The sequence below is a fragment of the Balaenoptera ricei genome, chromosome 7 (assembly GCF_028023285.1).
Source record: "Balaenoptera ricei isolate mBalRic1 chromosome 7, mBalRic1.hap2, whole genome shotgun sequence".
NCBI lineage: Eukaryota > Metazoa > Chordata > Mammalia > Artiodactyla > Balaenopteridae > Balaenoptera > Balaenoptera ricei.
In genome coordinates this window covers 65,739,063-65,758,588 of record NC_082645.1, presented here as the reverse complement: position 1 = coordinate 65,758,588, position 19,526 = coordinate 65,739,063, and the positions used below count along the sequence as shown (strand labels likewise).

The window sequence follows — 19,526 nt, the reverse complement described above, 5'->3', positions numbered from 1 at the left end:
TAAATGTATTTAAAGTAATTTCTTCACAATGACATTAAATTAATAATTTTTCTCATGGGCAATGTGAGCAATAAAGTTGTTACATGACAATAGTAATTAAGAATTTTAATGTGCATATTTCCCCAAGGCCTACCTCTGTATACAATAAAATTATATTTTAAGGCCCATTCCTGATGACTGCGTGCTTTTATATTAGATTATGCCAATGAGTTATCGCAATTTTTAGTTAGTGAGCTTTCTCTTTCCTAGGCTTTTGTCATCTTTTGTGGCCTTGGCATCAACAATACAATTATGTATGATCAAGTGAAGAAGTCGTGGGCCAAGCAATCTGTGGCTCTTGATGTAAGTACAATATTTATGTCAGAATTTGTGCTAAAAAGCCCTGATTTTATGAGGGGAAAAAGGTCCTTGTTATGGGGCTTAATTTCTCAATTTTTAATTATCTATTCATTGGGTCTTAATCATTTTAGAGTTATAGGTTTGAGTTTGATGAAAGCTAGAGATCCTCTCTAGAAAAATATACATACACACATAGTTTTACATATAATTTCAAGGAGTTCACAGATTCCTTGAAGCCCAGCCATGTATGGTGTACAGTTAAATACAAATTTTAAATATTAGGATTATTAAAAGAGATGATCCAAAATTAATTTGTCAGGATATAAAATGTATTATGAATGTATTTTGAATATGTATAGATATTCTGGAAATTCACAACTATTATTACCATAAGAAAAAAGCCTCTCTATGAAGATATGTGACTCAGATGGGGGAAACTGATCCTGTCATTATGCACCCCTCCCTGTGCTAATGCAGTCACAGTCTCCTCACCCATGAATTGTTCATTTGGGTTCATAGTGTATACCCCCTTGTTTGTATAACTCAGATACCTTCTGCCCTAAGACACAAAAATTATTACTGACACTCCCAAATTTCCAGCCCAACTGTGAACCTTGTGACAATCTCACTTTTCAGAAGCTGACTTATTTGTGTGGACTTGTATGTTCTGTGTGCTTTATTTGTGCCAGTGTCAAAAGCAGCGTTCCCAGTCAGAATTCTGGTGTTGCCATCTTGGTTTTGTCCCTCCCACCTCCACTCAACCCCTACCCCACCAGATACCAAACTCTCGACTCTAATAATCAGGTGGTATCCACCTCAATCCCTAGCCCAGGAATCCATATGCAAGAATATCTGGGAGGATTTCTTTTTTTGGCCACACCGCGCGGCTTGTGGGATTCTAGTTCCCCAACCAGGGATCAGCCAAGGATCAAACCCAGGCCCTCGGCAGTGAAATCACAGAGTCCCAAACACTGGACCACCAGGGAATTTCCTCTGGAAGGATTTCTCATCTCAGAACTTTATGAAGACAAAAAACGATGTGTTGAGAGCTACTAAACTCAAACTCTGGAATGAGATCTACCTATACTATAGTATACATTAACTTCTGAATAGATCTGTACTTTAGAATTATGTATTTATAAATATTGTACATGAATACGAATATTGTTAAGTTCTTTTATTCCTAAATATATAAAATTAATACTCTGAGGCTCTTAGAGAACAGAGATGCTCTTAAAGCTGAATAACGGAACAAAGAAAGGAATTTACTATCATTTTTAATAACTTTACTTTTATGATCCTGATTTCCATTTTGCATGAGCAGCAGGAACTTCATGAGAAATGTACTAATGTGTGCTTACATTTTCTGACAGTAAGGATCCTAGGATAAAAGGGGTAAAACTTTACCTGTAAGTCTAGAATACAGAGAAAATAAAGCAGGAATGTAGATGTAGAATATTACTTCTTCATTTTGAACATCAAGAATTGTCCTTTGGGGAGTCTTTCATAGATACTGCAAATGAAGCCTTACCTAACACTGATGAGAAATTTTCCAGGAAATATAAGTTAGCGTATTAAGGGACACCTTATACACCTTTATGATCAAAAGAGGGAAGGAATGAAGGTCAAACAGAGGGTGTGGAAAGGGCATATGCAATCAGGAGCCAAGCCCCATTTATTCTACCTCCCAAAAGCCTCTCCTATCCCTTTCCTCCTTTCCAATTGCCACAGCAACCATCCTACTCAAGGGCTTCATTACCTCTTGACCGAGCAATTGTAATAGCCTTCTATTCATTCTTCCTAAACCATATTTTAGATTGCATCATTCACCCACTCATAGACCTTAAATTACTCCCCCATTACCTATCAAAGTACAAACTTCTGGCCTTTGAGGCCCTTGGAAATCTCATACCAAACTATCTTCCTGCCCCCGGCCCTCATTTCTCTTTTCAGAGTATTCTATGCAAATTACAAACTCAACTACTTCATAGTCTACAAATCAGCCACCTGCTTCTCTGCCCTCTGATCTTCGCTCTAACATCCTCTCCACTTTAGTTATTCTGTTCCAATTATGCCATCTCCCCTCAAAATTGTCCCATCATTCAAAGCCTGATTTAAATGTAATCTTCTCTCTATAAAGCTTCTAATCTCATGGTTATTGGTTCCTCTCTTTGCCCTATATTACAGTTAATGGTGAGTCTGTATGTTTTCCTCCACTAGAACATATGTCCGTCAAAGCATATGATCATGTCTTAGCTATCTTTTATTCCTTTTGGTGTTTTATATATAATGGTACTCAGTAAAAGTGTATTGAATAAATGAATGCATGCAGCCACAAATAATTATTTTGGTCTGCCACATCAACATTGCAGAAGGGGAAAGCTAGGGCTGTGATGGAGGAACTGGCAGTCATTTTAGTGACAGTCTTGCTGGCCACATAGCAGCACCTCTGTATTCCCTTCCCCCTTTATAAGCCATGAGTAGAAAATTGTTATTTACTTGTTTGGGTGTGGGACCTCTTCCCAGATACTGTGTTCCCTGGGGTATTTCCTTAGATGATGATTAAGAGACCAGTCTGGCTTTCTGAAGGTGGAGAAGAAGGAGAGAAGTGAAAGAGATGATTCTCCGTGAGCAATCCCCTAAGCTCCAAGGAGATATTTCTCTCTAACTGGGTGATTGAAGAAGTTAGACTTCTAGGATGCCAGCAGAATGCCATTTGATTCTTTGTCACCCCTCTTCCTTTAAACCTACTCTGTTGAATCAATCTTCCCCACTCTTGAGTGAAGTCTGGTAGATTCCACAGCTCTTCTGACATACTCAGGTGTTAAATAGTCTCTGAGCTTTTCCCTTTGCCCAGGATTAGAAGCCTATGGTCAGGAGAGGGTCATAGTGGGCTTTGTGACTCTTCCTCACTTCACTTCCTCCCCTAAGACAGGTGCAGGGAGGTTGGATGAGAGGGCAAAGCCTTACATGACTGATGCTGTCCTAAGTTGGTTTCAGGGCCCTCTATATCAGACATCAGCATTCTCTGTTTATCATGAGTTGCTTTTATAAATTCTTAGAGGACTCTCGGGGCTAGCAATCTCTTGATAGCCATCCCTGATGTGGGTTTGCCTCTCCTGACTGACAGGTTATAATCCCCTCTCAGCCCCTGGCTTCCAGGGGCCCATCCAGACTCTTCCTCTGTGGGAATCATCTCACTCTTCCAGGAAATTCTCTTGGTCAGGGCCTGTTTTTCTTTCTTTTTTTAACTGTGGTAAAACAGACACAACATAAAATTTACTGTTTTTAAGTGTACAGTTCAGTGGCATTAAGTACATTCACATTGTTGTGCAACCATCACCGTCATCCATCGCCAGAACTTTTTCATCTTCCCAGACTGAAACTCTGTGCCCATTGACCCCCAACTCCTCATTCTTCCTTCCATGCATCCCATAGCAACCACCATTCTACTTTATGTCTATGAATTTCACTACTCAAGATACTTCATATGAGCAGAATCATACAGTACTTGTCCTTTTGTGACTGGCTTATTTCACTTAGCATAGTGTCTTTAAGACTCATCCATGTTGTAGCACGTGTCAAAATTTCCTTTTTAAGGCTGGTTAGTATTCTATCATAAGTATATACCATCTTGTGTTCATTCATTCATCTATTGATAGACACTTGGGTTGCTTCCATGTCAAAGTCCTTTTACGCCTGGGTATCTTTCATAGGTCCATTTGGTCCATGGGAAAACTCACATGTCTTCAACCATTAGATTGAAATGCAAGTCTTCCGCAAAGCAGCTCTCTTCTCCTGCCCACTAACTTTTGGAATTTTTAGGCATGAATCAGGTACCAGTCTCTGTTCCCACACTATACCCTGGGGAAATACATTGTAGGTCCTACAAGTGGTTCTCTGGAAGGAACTCTCAAGAAACCCTAAGAAATCCTCAATACGGGGCTCTCATGAACTGTTATCCTTTTTACACAGTGCAGAGTTGGGAAACCAGCACCTTAACTTGGAGGCAGGGGCATCTTCTTTCCAAGTCCTACATAGAAGGCCTAGATGGCCTTAGCACTCCCTTTAGAATGTGGTACCTGTTGGTCTCAACTATAAACTCAGACAGAGTCTCGTTTAAACATCCTATTTTGTCTATCAAAATGATTTTTTCCAGACCAAGTTACTGTCAGACCATGATCCAATGATTGTCTAAATGATAAGTGTCAGGCCTGGGAAGACCCATGTTTATTTGTAGGTACAATGGATCCAGGTTCTCAATTACAAAGCCAAATGTAACACATCAGCAGAAATGGAATTGTTCCCACTTGTAAATCCTTCTTTACTGACAATATGTTGGATTATGTAAACACTTCTTTTGGAGAAAAGAAAAAAAGGAAACAAATTAATTACGCTCTTGAAATGATTATGTAGTAATTAGTTCCCCATTGTAGCCACTACTACATGGTAAGTTACTTAAAAAGAAAGAAAGAAAGAAAAAAAAGCTCTGGAAGCTGTTCTCTGTGAAAATTCCAGGCTCTTATTGAGCTGGTTTATAAATTTATGATCAAATTGTGGCTTTTAAAAGGGCACTAAGAAAATAATCATGCCAAATTTCTTGAACTTCTTTGAAGAGCCAGTAAAGACCAACTAAACAGATAGTGTGAGCTTCAACTTTTCACTTGCTGCTTTCTGTTGCCCAAAGAAAGGTCTCACAGTGACATGCTGATTGGGCTTTTGGGGTATTCTAGCATAGCCTACGCATTAGAATCAACAGGGTGCTTTTAAAAAATATTGATGCCTGCACCCTTTTCTAAACTGATTGAATCAAAATCTCTGGAAATAGAGACTGAGCATATGTATTTACAAAAAGTTCTCCATGTGATTCTGATGCACAGTGCAAGGTGAGAACCACTGGCACAGAGTGATCTATTTGTGGGATAATTTCTCCAAGTCTTTTTTTTCACAAAAAGCAACCACAGTATTGGATATCATTACTTCCTTTATAAATATTTGTTGAATTAGGTTGAAGACAGTAGATGAAATGAGGTGAGGCTAAAGGGTGCTATCTCCTCCTTGCTTTAAATACCCGTTTACTCTTTGACTCCTTCTAATGGCTTCCATTTTTGCCTCTCCTTTGAGGAGTCATCTGAAATGTTATCAGTGAACACCTATGCCCAGTCCCCATTCTCAGTTCTTAACTTCTCTTATCTGTTCATGCTGTTGACTGTTTTCTCTGAACACAGAAAAGAGAATAACCAGTCCACCATGGTAATTAACCTGTAAATGACTGGTTTATTTCATGGCCATGAGAGAGACCAGGATCCAGAGCAAAGATAGATGAACCTTAAAAACAAGGAACAGGGCAGCAATTTTAGTATTACAAGACTCATCATGTAATTTACTAGAATTTTATAGCTATCTATAATATATTCCATTTTCTTTAGTAAAAGGAGAAACAGTTTCTATTCCAGTACCTAGAATAGTTCTTGACACATAGTAGGTACTCAATAAATATTTGCTTAGTTATGTTATTTTTTAATTTATTTGTTTATTTATGAATAAATGAACCTAATTTCATACCTAATTTGATACCTAATTGTATCTGAAGCGTTTTGTGACTTGCTAACAGCTTCTGTAAGCATCTGTTTTTGCAAATTTAGGACATAGTCTTGAAATATCTATGAAAACTGTGATTTCCAGTTTATAATTTTGTAAATGAATTCCACAAATTCTGCAAAGCTGGCTCTGTGGGGCATTCCTTGAGCTAGCGATGAGGAAGTATGTATGGGTTTGTTTTTTTTTTTTTGGCCATGCGGCATGCGGGATCTTAGTTCCCCTACCAGGGATTGAACACGCACCCCTTGCATTGGGACCACAGAATCTTAATCACTGGACTGCCAGGGAAGTCCCAGTAGATACGTTTTTGTTTCTTTTGTCTCAATAATATCTGCTGTAGATAATTAGGATCACAAAGTATTTTTTTAAATCTTTTTGTTTGGAGGCAGATCAGTCATAACTCTAGAGATTTTCCTGCTTTCCATGTTTTCTACTACATCCTCCCTTGGCTTCTATGACCCTATACCTAGGTGGTTCTTCTCTGGTCTTTCATTCTTAAATCTCCTCTCTTCAGCCCTCTTCTGAATATTCTTCAAGGTTGAATCATCTGACCCATTTGCTCCTACTTACTCTCTATACACGCTTTCCCTGAGCAATTTCAGCTACTCATTTGGCTTTAACTGAGATGACCTCCAATATGTATTCCTAGTTCACTCTTTCTCTCTCTTTGAAGCTTCAGACTTTCATTTCCAACTAACTCTTAGTTCTTTTATGTACGTCCAAAAGTTCAGACTTAACATATGTAATAATTACCATCACCATTAAAAAATATGTACATATGTTATTAATAGAATATTGGTATGATGTTTTCATTCACAGTGGTTTATCATTAACTTCTCTTCTCCCTGGCTTTCCACATCCAGCCATTTGCCAGGTTCAGTCAATCTGGTTCCTGCAGTATCTCCTTTTTCACTGCCATCTCTGTAGTTCAGGTCTTTATTTCCTCTTTCCTGTATTAATGCTGCTTATTCAAGCTGATAATCCTGGCTCTAGTTTCTTCTTTCCCCACCCATAGTACTCACAATGTACGGATTTGTTTTCCTAAAGTATAATATTGGCCGTATCTCTTCTGTGCTCTAAAAAAAATCAGTGCCTTCCCATTGCCTACAAATTAGAGCTTTCAAGATCCTCCACTGTTGACATCAATATTCTTTTTACCTTAGTTTTCACTGCCTCCATCTAGGAAAAAAAATCTCTATTATTATGTGTTTCTCAAAAATATCCAGAGATTCCCACTCTGGGTCTTTTCTCCATTTGCTTGAAAATCCTTTTAACAAACCTCAAATTTCACCTCTTCCTTTAATGTTTCCTGATGTGCCCCCAACAGATGTGATTGTTCCTTTCTTTTAATCTCTTTACAAAAGGGCTATTGTCATATGAAATCTCTGTTGTGTTGGTTGATCTTCAGATAGAAATATTTTACAAATATTTTACACTAGTAAAAACATAGTGCTTACCATTTAAGTATTTGGTAATAAGGATAAAGATTAATCAAATTGTTTTCTTATGATTCTTTTATACTAAGTATGACCCATATATGATATAATTTTTTTCTTATTTTTTTTAAGTGTTTTTAAGTTGAAACAATGTATTATGGTTATAGAAGATGTAAAATCAGAAATCAAAATCAGTGGTAACCTACCGCTTAGAGCTTACCACCTTGTCATTTGGGTTGACAATTTTTTCTTTCTTTTTTTTTTCAGCCTTTTTAAGATGTCACTGTCTTCTGGATTCCACTGTTACTAATGAAAAATCTGCCATTATTCTTGTAAATGTAATGTGTCTTTATTTCTCATTGCTTTTAACATTTTCTTTTTAATCTTTGTTTTACAGTCATTTGACTATGATGTGTCTAGGTGTGTTTTTCTTTGTATTTCTTTTTCTTGGGTTTCACTGAGTTTCTTGGATCCAAGGGTTGATAGCTTTCATTAATTTTGGAAAATATTTGGCTAATATCTCTTCAAATATTTATTTTTCTTTATTCTCTCTCTCTCTTTCCGGGCCCAGTTACATGTATGTTGAATCGTGTGATATTGGCCCCCAGATCTCTGACACTTGTAATTTTTTCATTCTTTTTTCCTTTATGCTTCAGTTTGGGGTCTACTGAACTTTCTTAGAGTTTGCTGATTCTTTTTTCTAGTCTTCTATAAAGTCCATCCATTTCTGATATTTTATTGTACTCTGTTGTATTAATGTTGTATGTTTCAGTTCTAGACATTTTGACTTAGTTCTTTTATAAGCTTTGGTTTCTCTGCTGAAATGTCCCAACTGTTATTATGTCTAACTTTTCCTCTAAATTTTTAACCTACAATTCTTCACAAGTTATTTTATATTGCTCATCTTTATTTCTAACATCAGGGGCATCCATGACTCTGCCTCTATTGATTATTTCTTTTCTCGGTGAGGGATCACATTTTTCTGTTTCTTTGCCCGTCTTCATAAATATTGATTGCATGTGAAACATCTTGTATAGAAAAACAAGAGTAGATAAAGGTTTTAGTGGGTACCGTTTGAGCTAAATAATATTTTTTGTTGTGTTCTGTTTTTCTAACTAGGATATGTGATTTTTTTTTTATGTCAGGCCGCTAGCATGAGGGGTTGATCATTCAAATTCAACCACCTGTGGTGCTTAGCTGAAAACGGGCAAAGCTTTTGTTAGTTTCCCTTTATTTCTGGTCTCAGAAGAGATTATGGAGATCTCCTTTTGCCCTTCAACCCAACCCCAAATACTCAGGCTCTCTTGAGCGACTGGCCACACTCAGGATTTGAGTTGAAGGCGTTTGAGTTGCAGCTTAAGTTTATTTCAGTTCACTTCTGAATTCAACTCCATCAGGGCCTAAAACCTAACTAATGTACACAAATATAAGATTTCGATTTTCCAGCTCTGCACGCACCACCACTTTCATGGGAAACTTCCCATGGAGGAGTAATTTCAAGCTGAGAAATTTACTTTTGCATCTGTGGCTCTTCCAGATACCTATATGCCGTGCCAGCCCACCCTGTTATTAAAAATTTGGCTCGTTTTCCTCCTTTCAGCAGTCACTCTACTGATGACAGGCTCATCGTCCTACTGTAAGTAACTGGTCCCAGGTATGAAAGCAACCCCTGCTTTCCATTCATCTATAAAGGCTGTCTCTTGAGTGGAATGTAGTTCATTTGGGTTTCTCTCTGCCCACCACTCACTCTTTGACAGCTTTAAAATGACAGCTTTATTTTGTCTTTTTTCTTATTGTTATGAAGGGGGTAGCAATCTTTTAAGATCTTCTTTATCCTATCAGGAAGTGGAAACCTCTGGCCAATTCTTTTTACTTTACACTGCTGATATGGATCTATTAGATATTAACTTTTCTTTGTAATGTCATGATATTTTGTCAGGAAGGGAGTTGAATATTTTTATAGTCTGTCATCATCAATCTTCTCTTTGAATTGCTATTATTTCTTGCTTTATATATTTTTGATTCCATATTTTTTGCAAAAACAGATTCACAACTGAGAATTGTTTCTTTTACAGATTTAAAATTATTCTTGTTTTATTTGATTGCTTTTTACTTTGAAGTCTACTTAGTTTGAACTTAATGTTGTCATCTGTGCTTCTATTTTTTTTATTTATTGTATTTTAAGAATACGGCTATTCAATGAGTATTTCTTATGTTCCAAGCACTGTGCTGGGCACTGGAGATAAAGCAGTGAGCAAAACAGAGCTGGTGCCTTTCCTTACAGAGCTTAGAATGTGAAGTGAACAAACAAACAAAAAGTCACGCAAATCAGAATCTAATCAGTTGTGATAAATTCTGTGCAGAAAAAATACAGGAGGTCATAAGAGCATCTAGCAGGGGATGTAAACCGGGGTTTTAGGTAAGTCTTTTCTAAGGGATATACGTTTAAACTGATAATTCCTTACTCATTCTTTTATTTTTATTACTTCTGGTTAATTTTGTTTTAGGCATATTTCCTGTAAACTGCATACATCTGAATTTAATTATTTAATCCAATCTGAGAATCTTTTTTTTTTTTTAAATAAGGCGTTTGGTTTTAAGTCTATTATCTTATTCTTTCTGAATTTTTACTTTATTATGTTTTGCTTTTTCTGAATTCTACTATATGTATTATATTTTGCTTGATTTGTTTTACTTCAGTGAAGTGAAAGTTATTTATCATGCTCCTTTTACAAAAGCATTCTTTAATCAGTATATCTCTAATTAATAAAGATAAAATTGAAACAGTATCTTTTAACTCCCCACTATGTAAGAAGATGAATTGAGTATGTGCTTACCTCAGTTTGCTTGTTTTTGTTCACGTATTAAAAGGTTTTAATTACATTATAAGTAATAAATTGTTACATTTACAAAATGCAGTTACTTTTCCAAGCAGCACTACTTATATTTTTCCATATTAATATAACTGTATTTCTAATACTTATTTGGACATAGATTCTGTTTGGTAATCTAATCTTGCCTATCAAATCACCCCAAAACTTACTAGCTTAAAATGGCAATTTGGTTATTTCTCAATTGGAAATATATCTTAATATATCATCACCCCAAAAAGTTCCCCCATGCCTCTTCCCAGAGACACCCACCACCAACCCCAGAGACAACTACTGTTCTAATTTTTCCACCAGAAATTAGTTTTACCTGTTTAGAATTTCGTATAAATTAAACTATACAATATATACTCTTTTGTGTAAGGCTTCTTTCAACCAGCATAATGCTTTTGAGATTCATTCATGTTGGGTATATAAGTTTTTCCTTTTAATTGACGAGTACTATTCCATTGTGGGATTATACCACAGGATTGTTTATCCATTCTCCTATTGATCAATATACTGGTGTTTCCAGTTTGGGGCTTTATGAATTACTGCTATGAACATTTTTGTATAAGTATTTTTGTGAACATATACTTTTACTTCTCTTGAGTTAATACATAGTATTAGAATTACTGGTCAAAAGGTCAGTGTATATTTAGCTTTACAAGAAATTATAAGATTTTTTTTCCTGTGTGATTGTACCATTGTAGTTTCCTACGAAGTAACTATTACAGTTTTAGTTGCTTCACAATCTCACAAATGTTTGGTGCCATAATTGTTTTTAATTTTAGCCTTTCTGGTAAGTCTATAATGGCATTTTATTGTGGTTTTAATTTTCATGTCACTGATGACTAATAAAGTTATATACTTTTTCATGTACTTATTTACCATTTGTATATCTTCTCTTGTGAACTGTCCAAATTTTTTGCCACTTTTAATTGGGCTGCTTGTCTTTTTATTTTTAGGTAGCAGGAATTCTTTATATATTCTGCATACCAGTGTTTGGTCAGATATATGTATTGTGAATATTTTCTCCAAATCTTCACCTTGCCTATTCATTTTCTGAAAGGTGTCTTTTGATGAGCAGATATCTTTAGTTTTGATGAAGTCTAATATATCATTTAATAATGTCTTTTAAGGTTATTGCTTTCTGTGATCTGAGAAATCTTTGCCTGCCCTCAAATCAGAATATATTCTTTGATGTTTTCCTTGTTTTCCTCTAAAAGCTTTATGGTTTTAGCTTCTACATTTAGATATATGATTTATCTCAATAATTTTTGTATACAGTAGCAGTTGAGGTTCATTCTAAAAACTCTGTACCATTTATTGAAAAGTTCTTCTTCCTCCCCTGAATCACTTTGGCACCTTTGTTGAAAAACAAATGACTATAAGTGTCAGTTCACTTCTAACCTGTCCATTCTTTTCCATTGATTTGTTGATCCTGAGCTCTTACACTTTAAAAAAATCTTTATTAACTCCAATGTGGGTTTAAATTCTGCTGTCATAATTTGGGTTCCCTTGAAATTTTTCCATTTGTTAAACCCATCTCCATTTGCACGTTGTTGCCTGCGTATTCAATCACTGAATAAATATTTGTTGAGCTTCTACTTTGTGGTAGATGCTGTACTAGGTACTGGCGATTCAGTAGTAAACAAATAATATTCATATTCTTATTGACCTTCTCTTCTAGTGTGAAAAAACAGGCAGTAGATAAGTAAACAGATAGATTAGCAGGATAAATCCATGATGTTGTGTCATAAAGAAAACAAAGCAGGATGTTTTCATAGTGACTAGAAATAAGGGGCTACTGTTGTATGTCCCAGAGAGCCCTCCCTGAGAAAGTAACAGCTGAGCTTTGTTGTCTCATTCTTTTGTTTGTATTTTAAATTTTGTCCCAACATATTTTACCTATATGTTTTTCTGCTCTAGTTTCAATGAGGCTCTTTCTTCTTGTATCTTGTTGAAGACACTAAGCATAAGATTACTGAAAGGTAACGACCCTTGCATGAAGTGATTATCTGAGTTTTCATGATGATGCGCTCTTTCTCTTGATTTCAGTGTTTACCGACTGGCAAGGCTTTGTGATTGGCCTTGAGCCTCTCTCACTGTCCACTTCCATACTATAGAATCCCGTTTATTAGATACACAAAAAGGGGGCAAGCTGATGTACTTAGTTCCATGTTGAGTTAGTACCCAGTATGTAGGCACAGATCTAGTGTGGTTCTGCCAGGCTGAAATGGTGTATTCTCCCTTTAATCCACTGAACTCTGGATCTCTTGTGTATAGGGATGTGTCTGTGTGTCTGGTTCACCTTTGTGTGTCCAGTGTCAGCACAGGACCTGGCACATAGTAGACATGCAAAAAATATTTGTTGAATGAATCCAGTGCAGTAAAGTACAAATAAAGATCACAATTAAAGTACAATAAGAATCTCAACCCTGCTGGTAGGGTTTTTTATACACTGCTGGTAGGGTTTTCTATGAAGTACAGTAGAAGGGTTAAAAGTGTGGGCTTTAAAAAAAAAAAAATTGTGGGCTTTAAAATTAGACTGTTAGGATTTTAATTCTAGCTCTGCCGCTTTCTGTATATCTCTCGGCAAGTCACTTAACTTCTCTGTGCTTCGTTTTTCTCACTTTCCAACCTTGTGGGATTGTTAAGAGGATTAAAGGAAATAATGCAAGTAAAACCTTTAGCACAGTGCTCATGAAATGTCAATAATAATTGTTGCTTATAATATCCCCCCATCATACAGTGTTTTATTTGCAGTAACTCTGTCCCCCAAGATGAAGGCTAATCCTTCAAAAACAGCTGTCATTCAGTAGGTCAACTGATTAATTTTCTGGTTAGTGCAGATCCTGGGTCTCTGAGTAAGAGCCCTGACAGGAGAGAAAGGAGCAATGCTCTCCCATCCATCTTCTTTCAGGCCGGGGGAATGCTTTATTTCAGGGGTGAAACATGGTTACGCTGCCTGTCATTTTCCTCAGTTTAGCTGCACCTGCCTAATAAATGGGGAAAATTCTTCCCAGAATCTAGCAGTGGGTTATCAGTTTTACTGATGATTTCTGGGTTTTCATTTAGGCATTTTGTGCAAAGTGGGAGACCCTACATGGAGAATCAGCCAGATAACATTTTAAAAAATAAACTTTGTTTTTAGAACGGTTTTAGATTTACAGAAAAAATCGGAAAGATAATACAGAGAGTTTCCATATATGTTGTACCGACTTTCCCCAATTATTAACATCTTACATTAGTATGGTACATTTTATAATTAGTGAACTGATATTGCTACATTATTATTAACTAAAGTCCCTATTTTCTTCACATTTCCTTAGGCTTTACTTAATATCCTTTTTCTGTTCTGGGATCCCATCCAGAAAACCCAGTTACATTTAGTCACCATGACTCCTCAGGCTCCTCTTGGCTAACAGCGTTTCAGGCTTTCTTTTTTTTTGATGACCTTGATAATTTTGAGGAATACTGATCAGGTATTTTGTGAGAATTTCTATTGGTATTTCTCTGATGTTTTTCTCATGACTAAACTGAGGTTATGGGTCTGGGGGAGGAAAACCACAGAGGTAAGGTGACATTTTCATTACATCATGTCAAGGGCACATACTTTCAACATGACATATCACTGTTGATGTTGACCTTGATCACCTGACTGGGGTAGTGTTTCTCAGGTCTCCCCACTGTGGAGTTACTCTCCTCTCCCCCACCTTTCCATACTGAAATCTTGGAAGGAAGTCCCTATGCACACCTAAGGAGTAGGGAGTTATGCTTGACCTCCTTGAGGAAAGAAATAGCCACATACATTATCTAGAATTCTTCTATACAGGGTATTTCTCTTCTACCAACTTACTGGTTGGTTGAATATTTATTCAATTAGTTATTTATCTTAGTATGGACTCAAGGATGTTTATTTTATACTTTGGATAATAATAATAATAAATAAACTACTACTTTATCATATATCATTTTTTTAACATCTTTATTGGAGTATAATTGCTTTAAAATGGTGTGTTAGTTTCTGCTTTATAACAAAGTGAATCAGCTATGCATATACATATATCCCCATATCTTCTCCCTCTTGGGTCTCCCTCCCACCCTCCCTATCCCACCCCTCTAGGTGGTCACAAAGCACCGAGCTGATCTCCCTGTGCTATGCGGCTGCTTCCCACTAGCTATCTATTTTACATTTGGTAGTGTATATATGTCCACGCCACTCTCTCACTTTGTCCCAGGTTACCCTTCCCCCCTCCCCGTATCCTCAAGTCCATTCTCTACATCTGTGTCTTTATTCCTGTCCTGCCCCTAGGTTCTTCAGAACCATTTTTTTTTAGATTCCATATATATGTGTTAGTATATGGTATTTGTTTTTCTCTTTCTGACTTACTTCACTCTGTATGACAGTCTCTAGGTCCATCCACCTCACTACAAATAACTCAATTTCGTTTCTTTTTATGGCTGAGTAATATTCCATTGTATATATGTGCCACATCTTCTTTATCCGTTCATCTGTCGATGGACACTTAGGTTGCTTCCATGTCCTGGCTATTGTAAATAGAGCTGCAGTGAACATTGTGGAATTATGCTTTTCTCAGGGTATATGCCCAATAGTGGGATTGCTGGGTCATATGGTAGTTCTACTTTTAGTTTTTTAAGGAACCTCCATTCTGTTCTCCATAGTGGCTGTATCAATTTACATTCTCACCAACAGTGTAAGAGGGTTCCCTTTTGTTCACACTCTCTCCAGCATTTATTGTTTGTAGATTTTTTGAGGATGGCCATTCTGCCCGGTGTGAGGTGATACCTCATTGTAGTTTTGATTTGCATTTCTCAAATGATTAGTGATGTTGAGCATCCTATCATGTGTTTGTTGGCAATCTGTATATCTTCTTTGGAGAAATGTCTATTTAGATCTTCTGCCCATTTTTGGATTGGGTTGTTTGTTTTTTTGATATTGAGCTGCATGAGCTGCTTATATATTTTGGGAATTAATCCTTTGTCAGTTGCTTTGTTTGCAAATACTTTCTCCCATTCTGAGGGTTGTCTTTTTGTCTTGTTTATGGTTTCCTTTCCTGTGCAAAAGCTTTTAAGTTTCATTAGGTCCCATTTGTTTATTTTTGTTTTTATTTCCATTTCTCTAGGAGGTGGGTCAAAAAGGGTCTTGCTGTGATTTATGTCATAGAGTGTTCTGCCTGTGTTTTCCTCTAAGAGTTTTATAGTGTCTGGCTTTACATTTAGATCTGTAATCCATTTTGAGTTTCTTTTTGTGTAGGGAGTGTTCTAATTTCAATCTTTTACATGTAGCTGTCCAGTTTTCCCAGCACCACTTATTGAAGAGGCTTTCTTTCTCCATTGTATATTCTTGCCTCCTTTTTCAAAGATAAGGTGACCATATGTTCATGGGTTTATCTCTGGGCTTTCTATCCTGTTCCATTGATCTATATTTCTGTTTTTGTGCCAGCACCATACTGTCTTGGTTACTGTAGCTTTGTAGTAGAGTCTGAAGTCAGGGAGACTGATTCCTCCAGCTCCATTTTTCTTTCTCAAAATTGCTTTGGCTATTCAGGGTCTTTTGTGTTTCCATACAAATTGTGAAATTTTTTGTTCTAGTTCTGTGAAAAATGCCATTGTTAGTTTGATAGGGATTGAGTTGAATCTGTAGATTGCTTTCGGTAGTAGAGTCATTTTCACAATGTTGATCCTCCAATCCAAGAACATGGTATATCTCTCCATCTGTTTGGATCATCTTTAATTTCTTTTATCAGTGTCTTATAGTTTTCTGCATACAGGTCTTTTGTCTCCTTAGGTAGGTTTATTCCTAGGTATTTTATTCTTTTTGTTGCAATGGTAAATGGGAATGTTTCCTTAATTTTTCTTTCAGATTTTTCATCATTAGCGTATAGGAATGAAAGAGACTTCTGTGCATTAATTTTGTATCCTGCTACTTTACCAAATTCATTGATTAGCTCTAGGAGTTTTCTGGTAGCATCTTTAGGATTCTCTATGTATAGTATCATGTCATCTGCAAACAGTGACAGTTTTATTACTTCTTCTTTTCCGATTTGTATTCCTTTAATTTCTTTTTCTTCTCTGATTGCTGTGGCTAAAACTTGCAAAACTATGTTGAAAAATAGTGGTGAGAGTGGGCAACCTTTTCATGTTCCTGATCTTAGTGGAAATGGTTTCCGTTTTTCACCATTGATAAGGATGTTGGCTGTGGGTTTGTCATATATGGCCGTTATTATGTTAAGGTAAGTTCCCTCTGTGCCTACTTTCTGAAGGGGTTTTATCATAAATTGGTGTTTAATTTTGTCAAAAGCTTTTTCTGCATCTATTGAGATGATCATATGGTTTTTCTCCTTCAATTTGTTAATATGATTTATCACATTGATTGATTTGCGTATATTGAAGAATCCTTGCATTCCTGGGATAAACCCCACTTGATCATGGTGTATGATCCTTTTAATGTGCTTTTTTTTTTTTATGGCTGTATTGGCTTGCGTCTTCGTTTCTGTGTGAGGGCTTTCTCTAGTTGTGGCAAGCGGGGGCCACTCTTCATCACAGTGCTCGGGCCTCTCACTATCGCGGCCTCTGTTATTACGGGGCACAGGCTCCAGACGCTCAGGCTCAGTAGTTGTGGCTCACGGGCCCAGTTGCTCCGCGGCATGTGGGATCTTCCCAGACCAGGGCTCGAACCCGTGTCCCCTGCATTGGCAGGCAGATTCTCAACCACTGCGCCACCAGGGAAGCCCTAATGTGCTTTTGGATTCTGTTTGCTAGTATTTTGTTGAGGATTTTTGCATCCATGTTCATCGGTGATATTGGCTGTAGTTTTTTTGTGTGTGTGACAACTTTTTCTGGTTTTGGTATCAGGGTGATGGTGGCCTCGTAGAATAAGTTTGGGAGTGTTCCTCCCTCTGCTATATTTTGGAAGAGTTTGAGAAGGATAGCTGTTAGCTCTTCTCTAAATGTTTGATAGAATTCGCCTGTGAAGCCATCTGGTCCTGGGCTTTTATTTGCTGGAAGATTTTTAATCACAGTTTCAATTTCAGTGCTTGTGATTGGTCTGTTTATATTTCCTATTTCTTCCTGGTTTGGTCTCAGAAGGTTGTGCTTTTCTAAGAATTTGTCCATTTCTTCCAGGTTGTCTATTTTATTGGCATATAGTTGCTTGTAGTAATCTCTCATGATCCTTCGTATTTCTGCAGTGTCAGTTGTTACTTCTCCTTTTTCATTTCTTATTCTATTGATTAAAGTCTTCTCCCTTTTTTTCTCCATGAGTCTGGCTAATGGTTTATCGATTTTGTTTATCTTCTCAAAGAACCAGGTTTTAGTTTTATTGATTTTGCTATCATTTCCTTCATTTTTTAAAAAATTTATTTCTGACCTGGTCTTTATGATTTCTTTCCTTCTGCTAGCTTTGGGGTTTTTTGTTCTTCTTTATCTAACTGCTTTAGGTGTAAGGTTAGGTTGTTTATTTGAGATGTTTCTTGTTTCTTGAAGTAGGATTGTATTGCTCTAAACTTCCCTCTTAGAACTGCTTTTGCTGCATCCCATAGGTTTTGGGTCATCGTGTTTTCATTGTCATTTGTTTCTAGGTATTTTTTGATTTCCTCTTGGATTTCTTCAGTGATCTCTTGGTTATTTAGTAGTTGTTCAGCCTCCATGTGTTTGTATTTTTTACAGATTTTTTCCTGTAATTGATATCTAGTCTCATAGGGTTGAGGTCGGAAAAGATACTTGATATGATTTCAATTTTCTTAAATTTACCAAGGCTTAATTTGTCACCCAAGATATGAGCTATCCTGGAGAATGTTCCATGAGCACTTTAGAAGAAAGTGCATTCTGTTGTTTTTGGATGGAATGTTCTATAAATGTCAATTAAGTCCATCTTGTTTAATGTATCACTTAAAGCTTGTGTTTCCTTCTTTATTTTCATTTTGGATGATCTGTCCATTGGTGAAAATGGGCTGTTAAAGTCCACTACTATGATTGTGTTACTGTCGATTTCCCCTTTTATGGCTGTTAGCATTTGCCTTATGTATTGAGGTGCTCCTATGTTGGGTGCATATATATTTATAATTATTATATCTTCTTCTTGGATTGATCCTTTGATCATTATGTAGTGTCCTTCTTTGTCTTTTGTAATAGTCTTTATTTTAAAGTCTATATTGTCTGATATGAGAATTGCTACTCCAGCTTTCTTTTGATTTCCATTTGCATGGAATATCTTTTTTCCATCCCCTCACTTTCAGTTTGTATGTGTCCCTAGGTCTGAAGTGGGTCTCTTGTAGACAGCATATATACAGGTCTTGTTTTTGTATCCATTCAGCCAGTCTATGTCTTTTGGTTGGAGCATTTAATCTATTTACATTTAAGGTAATTATCGATATGTATGTTCCTATTATCATTTTCTTAATTGTTTTGGGTTTGTTATTGTAGGTCTTTTCCTTCTCTTGTGTTTCCTGCCTAGAGAAATTCCTTTAGCATTTGTTGTAAAGCTGGTTTGGTGGTGCTGAATTCTCTTAGCTTTTGTTTGTCTGTAAAGATTTTAATATCTCCGTCAAATCTGAATGATATCCTTGCTGGGTAGAGTAATCTTGGTTGTAGGTTTTTCCCTTTCATCACTTAAATATGTCTTGCCACACCCTTCTGGCTTGCAGAGTTTCTGCTGAAAGATCAGCTGTTAACCTTATGGGGATTCCCTTGTATGTTATTTGTTGGTTTTCCCTTGCTGCTTTTAATCTTTTTTCTTTGTATTTAATTTTTGATAGTTTGCTTAATATGTGCCTTGGCATGTTTCTCCTAGGATTTATCCTGTGTGGGACTCTCTGTGCTTCCTGGGGTTGACTGACTATTTCCTTTCATAATAAGGAAATTTTCAACTGTAATCTGTTCAACTATTTTCTCAGTCCCCCTTTTTTTTCTCTTCTTCTTCTGGGACCTCTATAATTCAAATGTTGGTGTATTTAATGTTGTCACAGAGGTCTCTGAGACTGTCCTCAATTCTTTTCATTCTTTTTTCTTTTAAAAAATATTTATTTATTTATTTATTTATTTATTTATGGCTGCATTGGGTCTTTGTTGCTGCATGCGGACTTTCTCTAGTTGCAGCAATCGGCGGCTACTCTTCATTGCGGTGTACGGGCTTCTCATTGCAGTGGCTTATCCTGTTGTGGAGCACAGGCTCTAGGCACGTGGGTTTCAGTAGTTGTGGCACGCAGGCTCAGTAGTTGTGGCTCACAGGCTCCAGAGCGCAGGCTCAGTAGTTGTG

General features: G+C 36.7%; 1 protein-coding gene across 1 annotated transcript in view; it reads left to right on the top strand.

The window, feature by feature from the left end:
• PDE11A (phosphodiesterase 11A) overlaps positions 1–19,526 on the top strand; it is a 423,612-nt gene that overhangs the window by 240,465 nt on the left and 163,621 nt on the right. Inside the window, exon 9 of the mRNA XM_059927271.1 lies at positions 250–342. Coding sequence (XP_059783254.1) covers positions 250–342 — 93 coding nt within the window. The remainder of the gene's footprint in view (positions 1–249; positions 343–19,526) is intronic.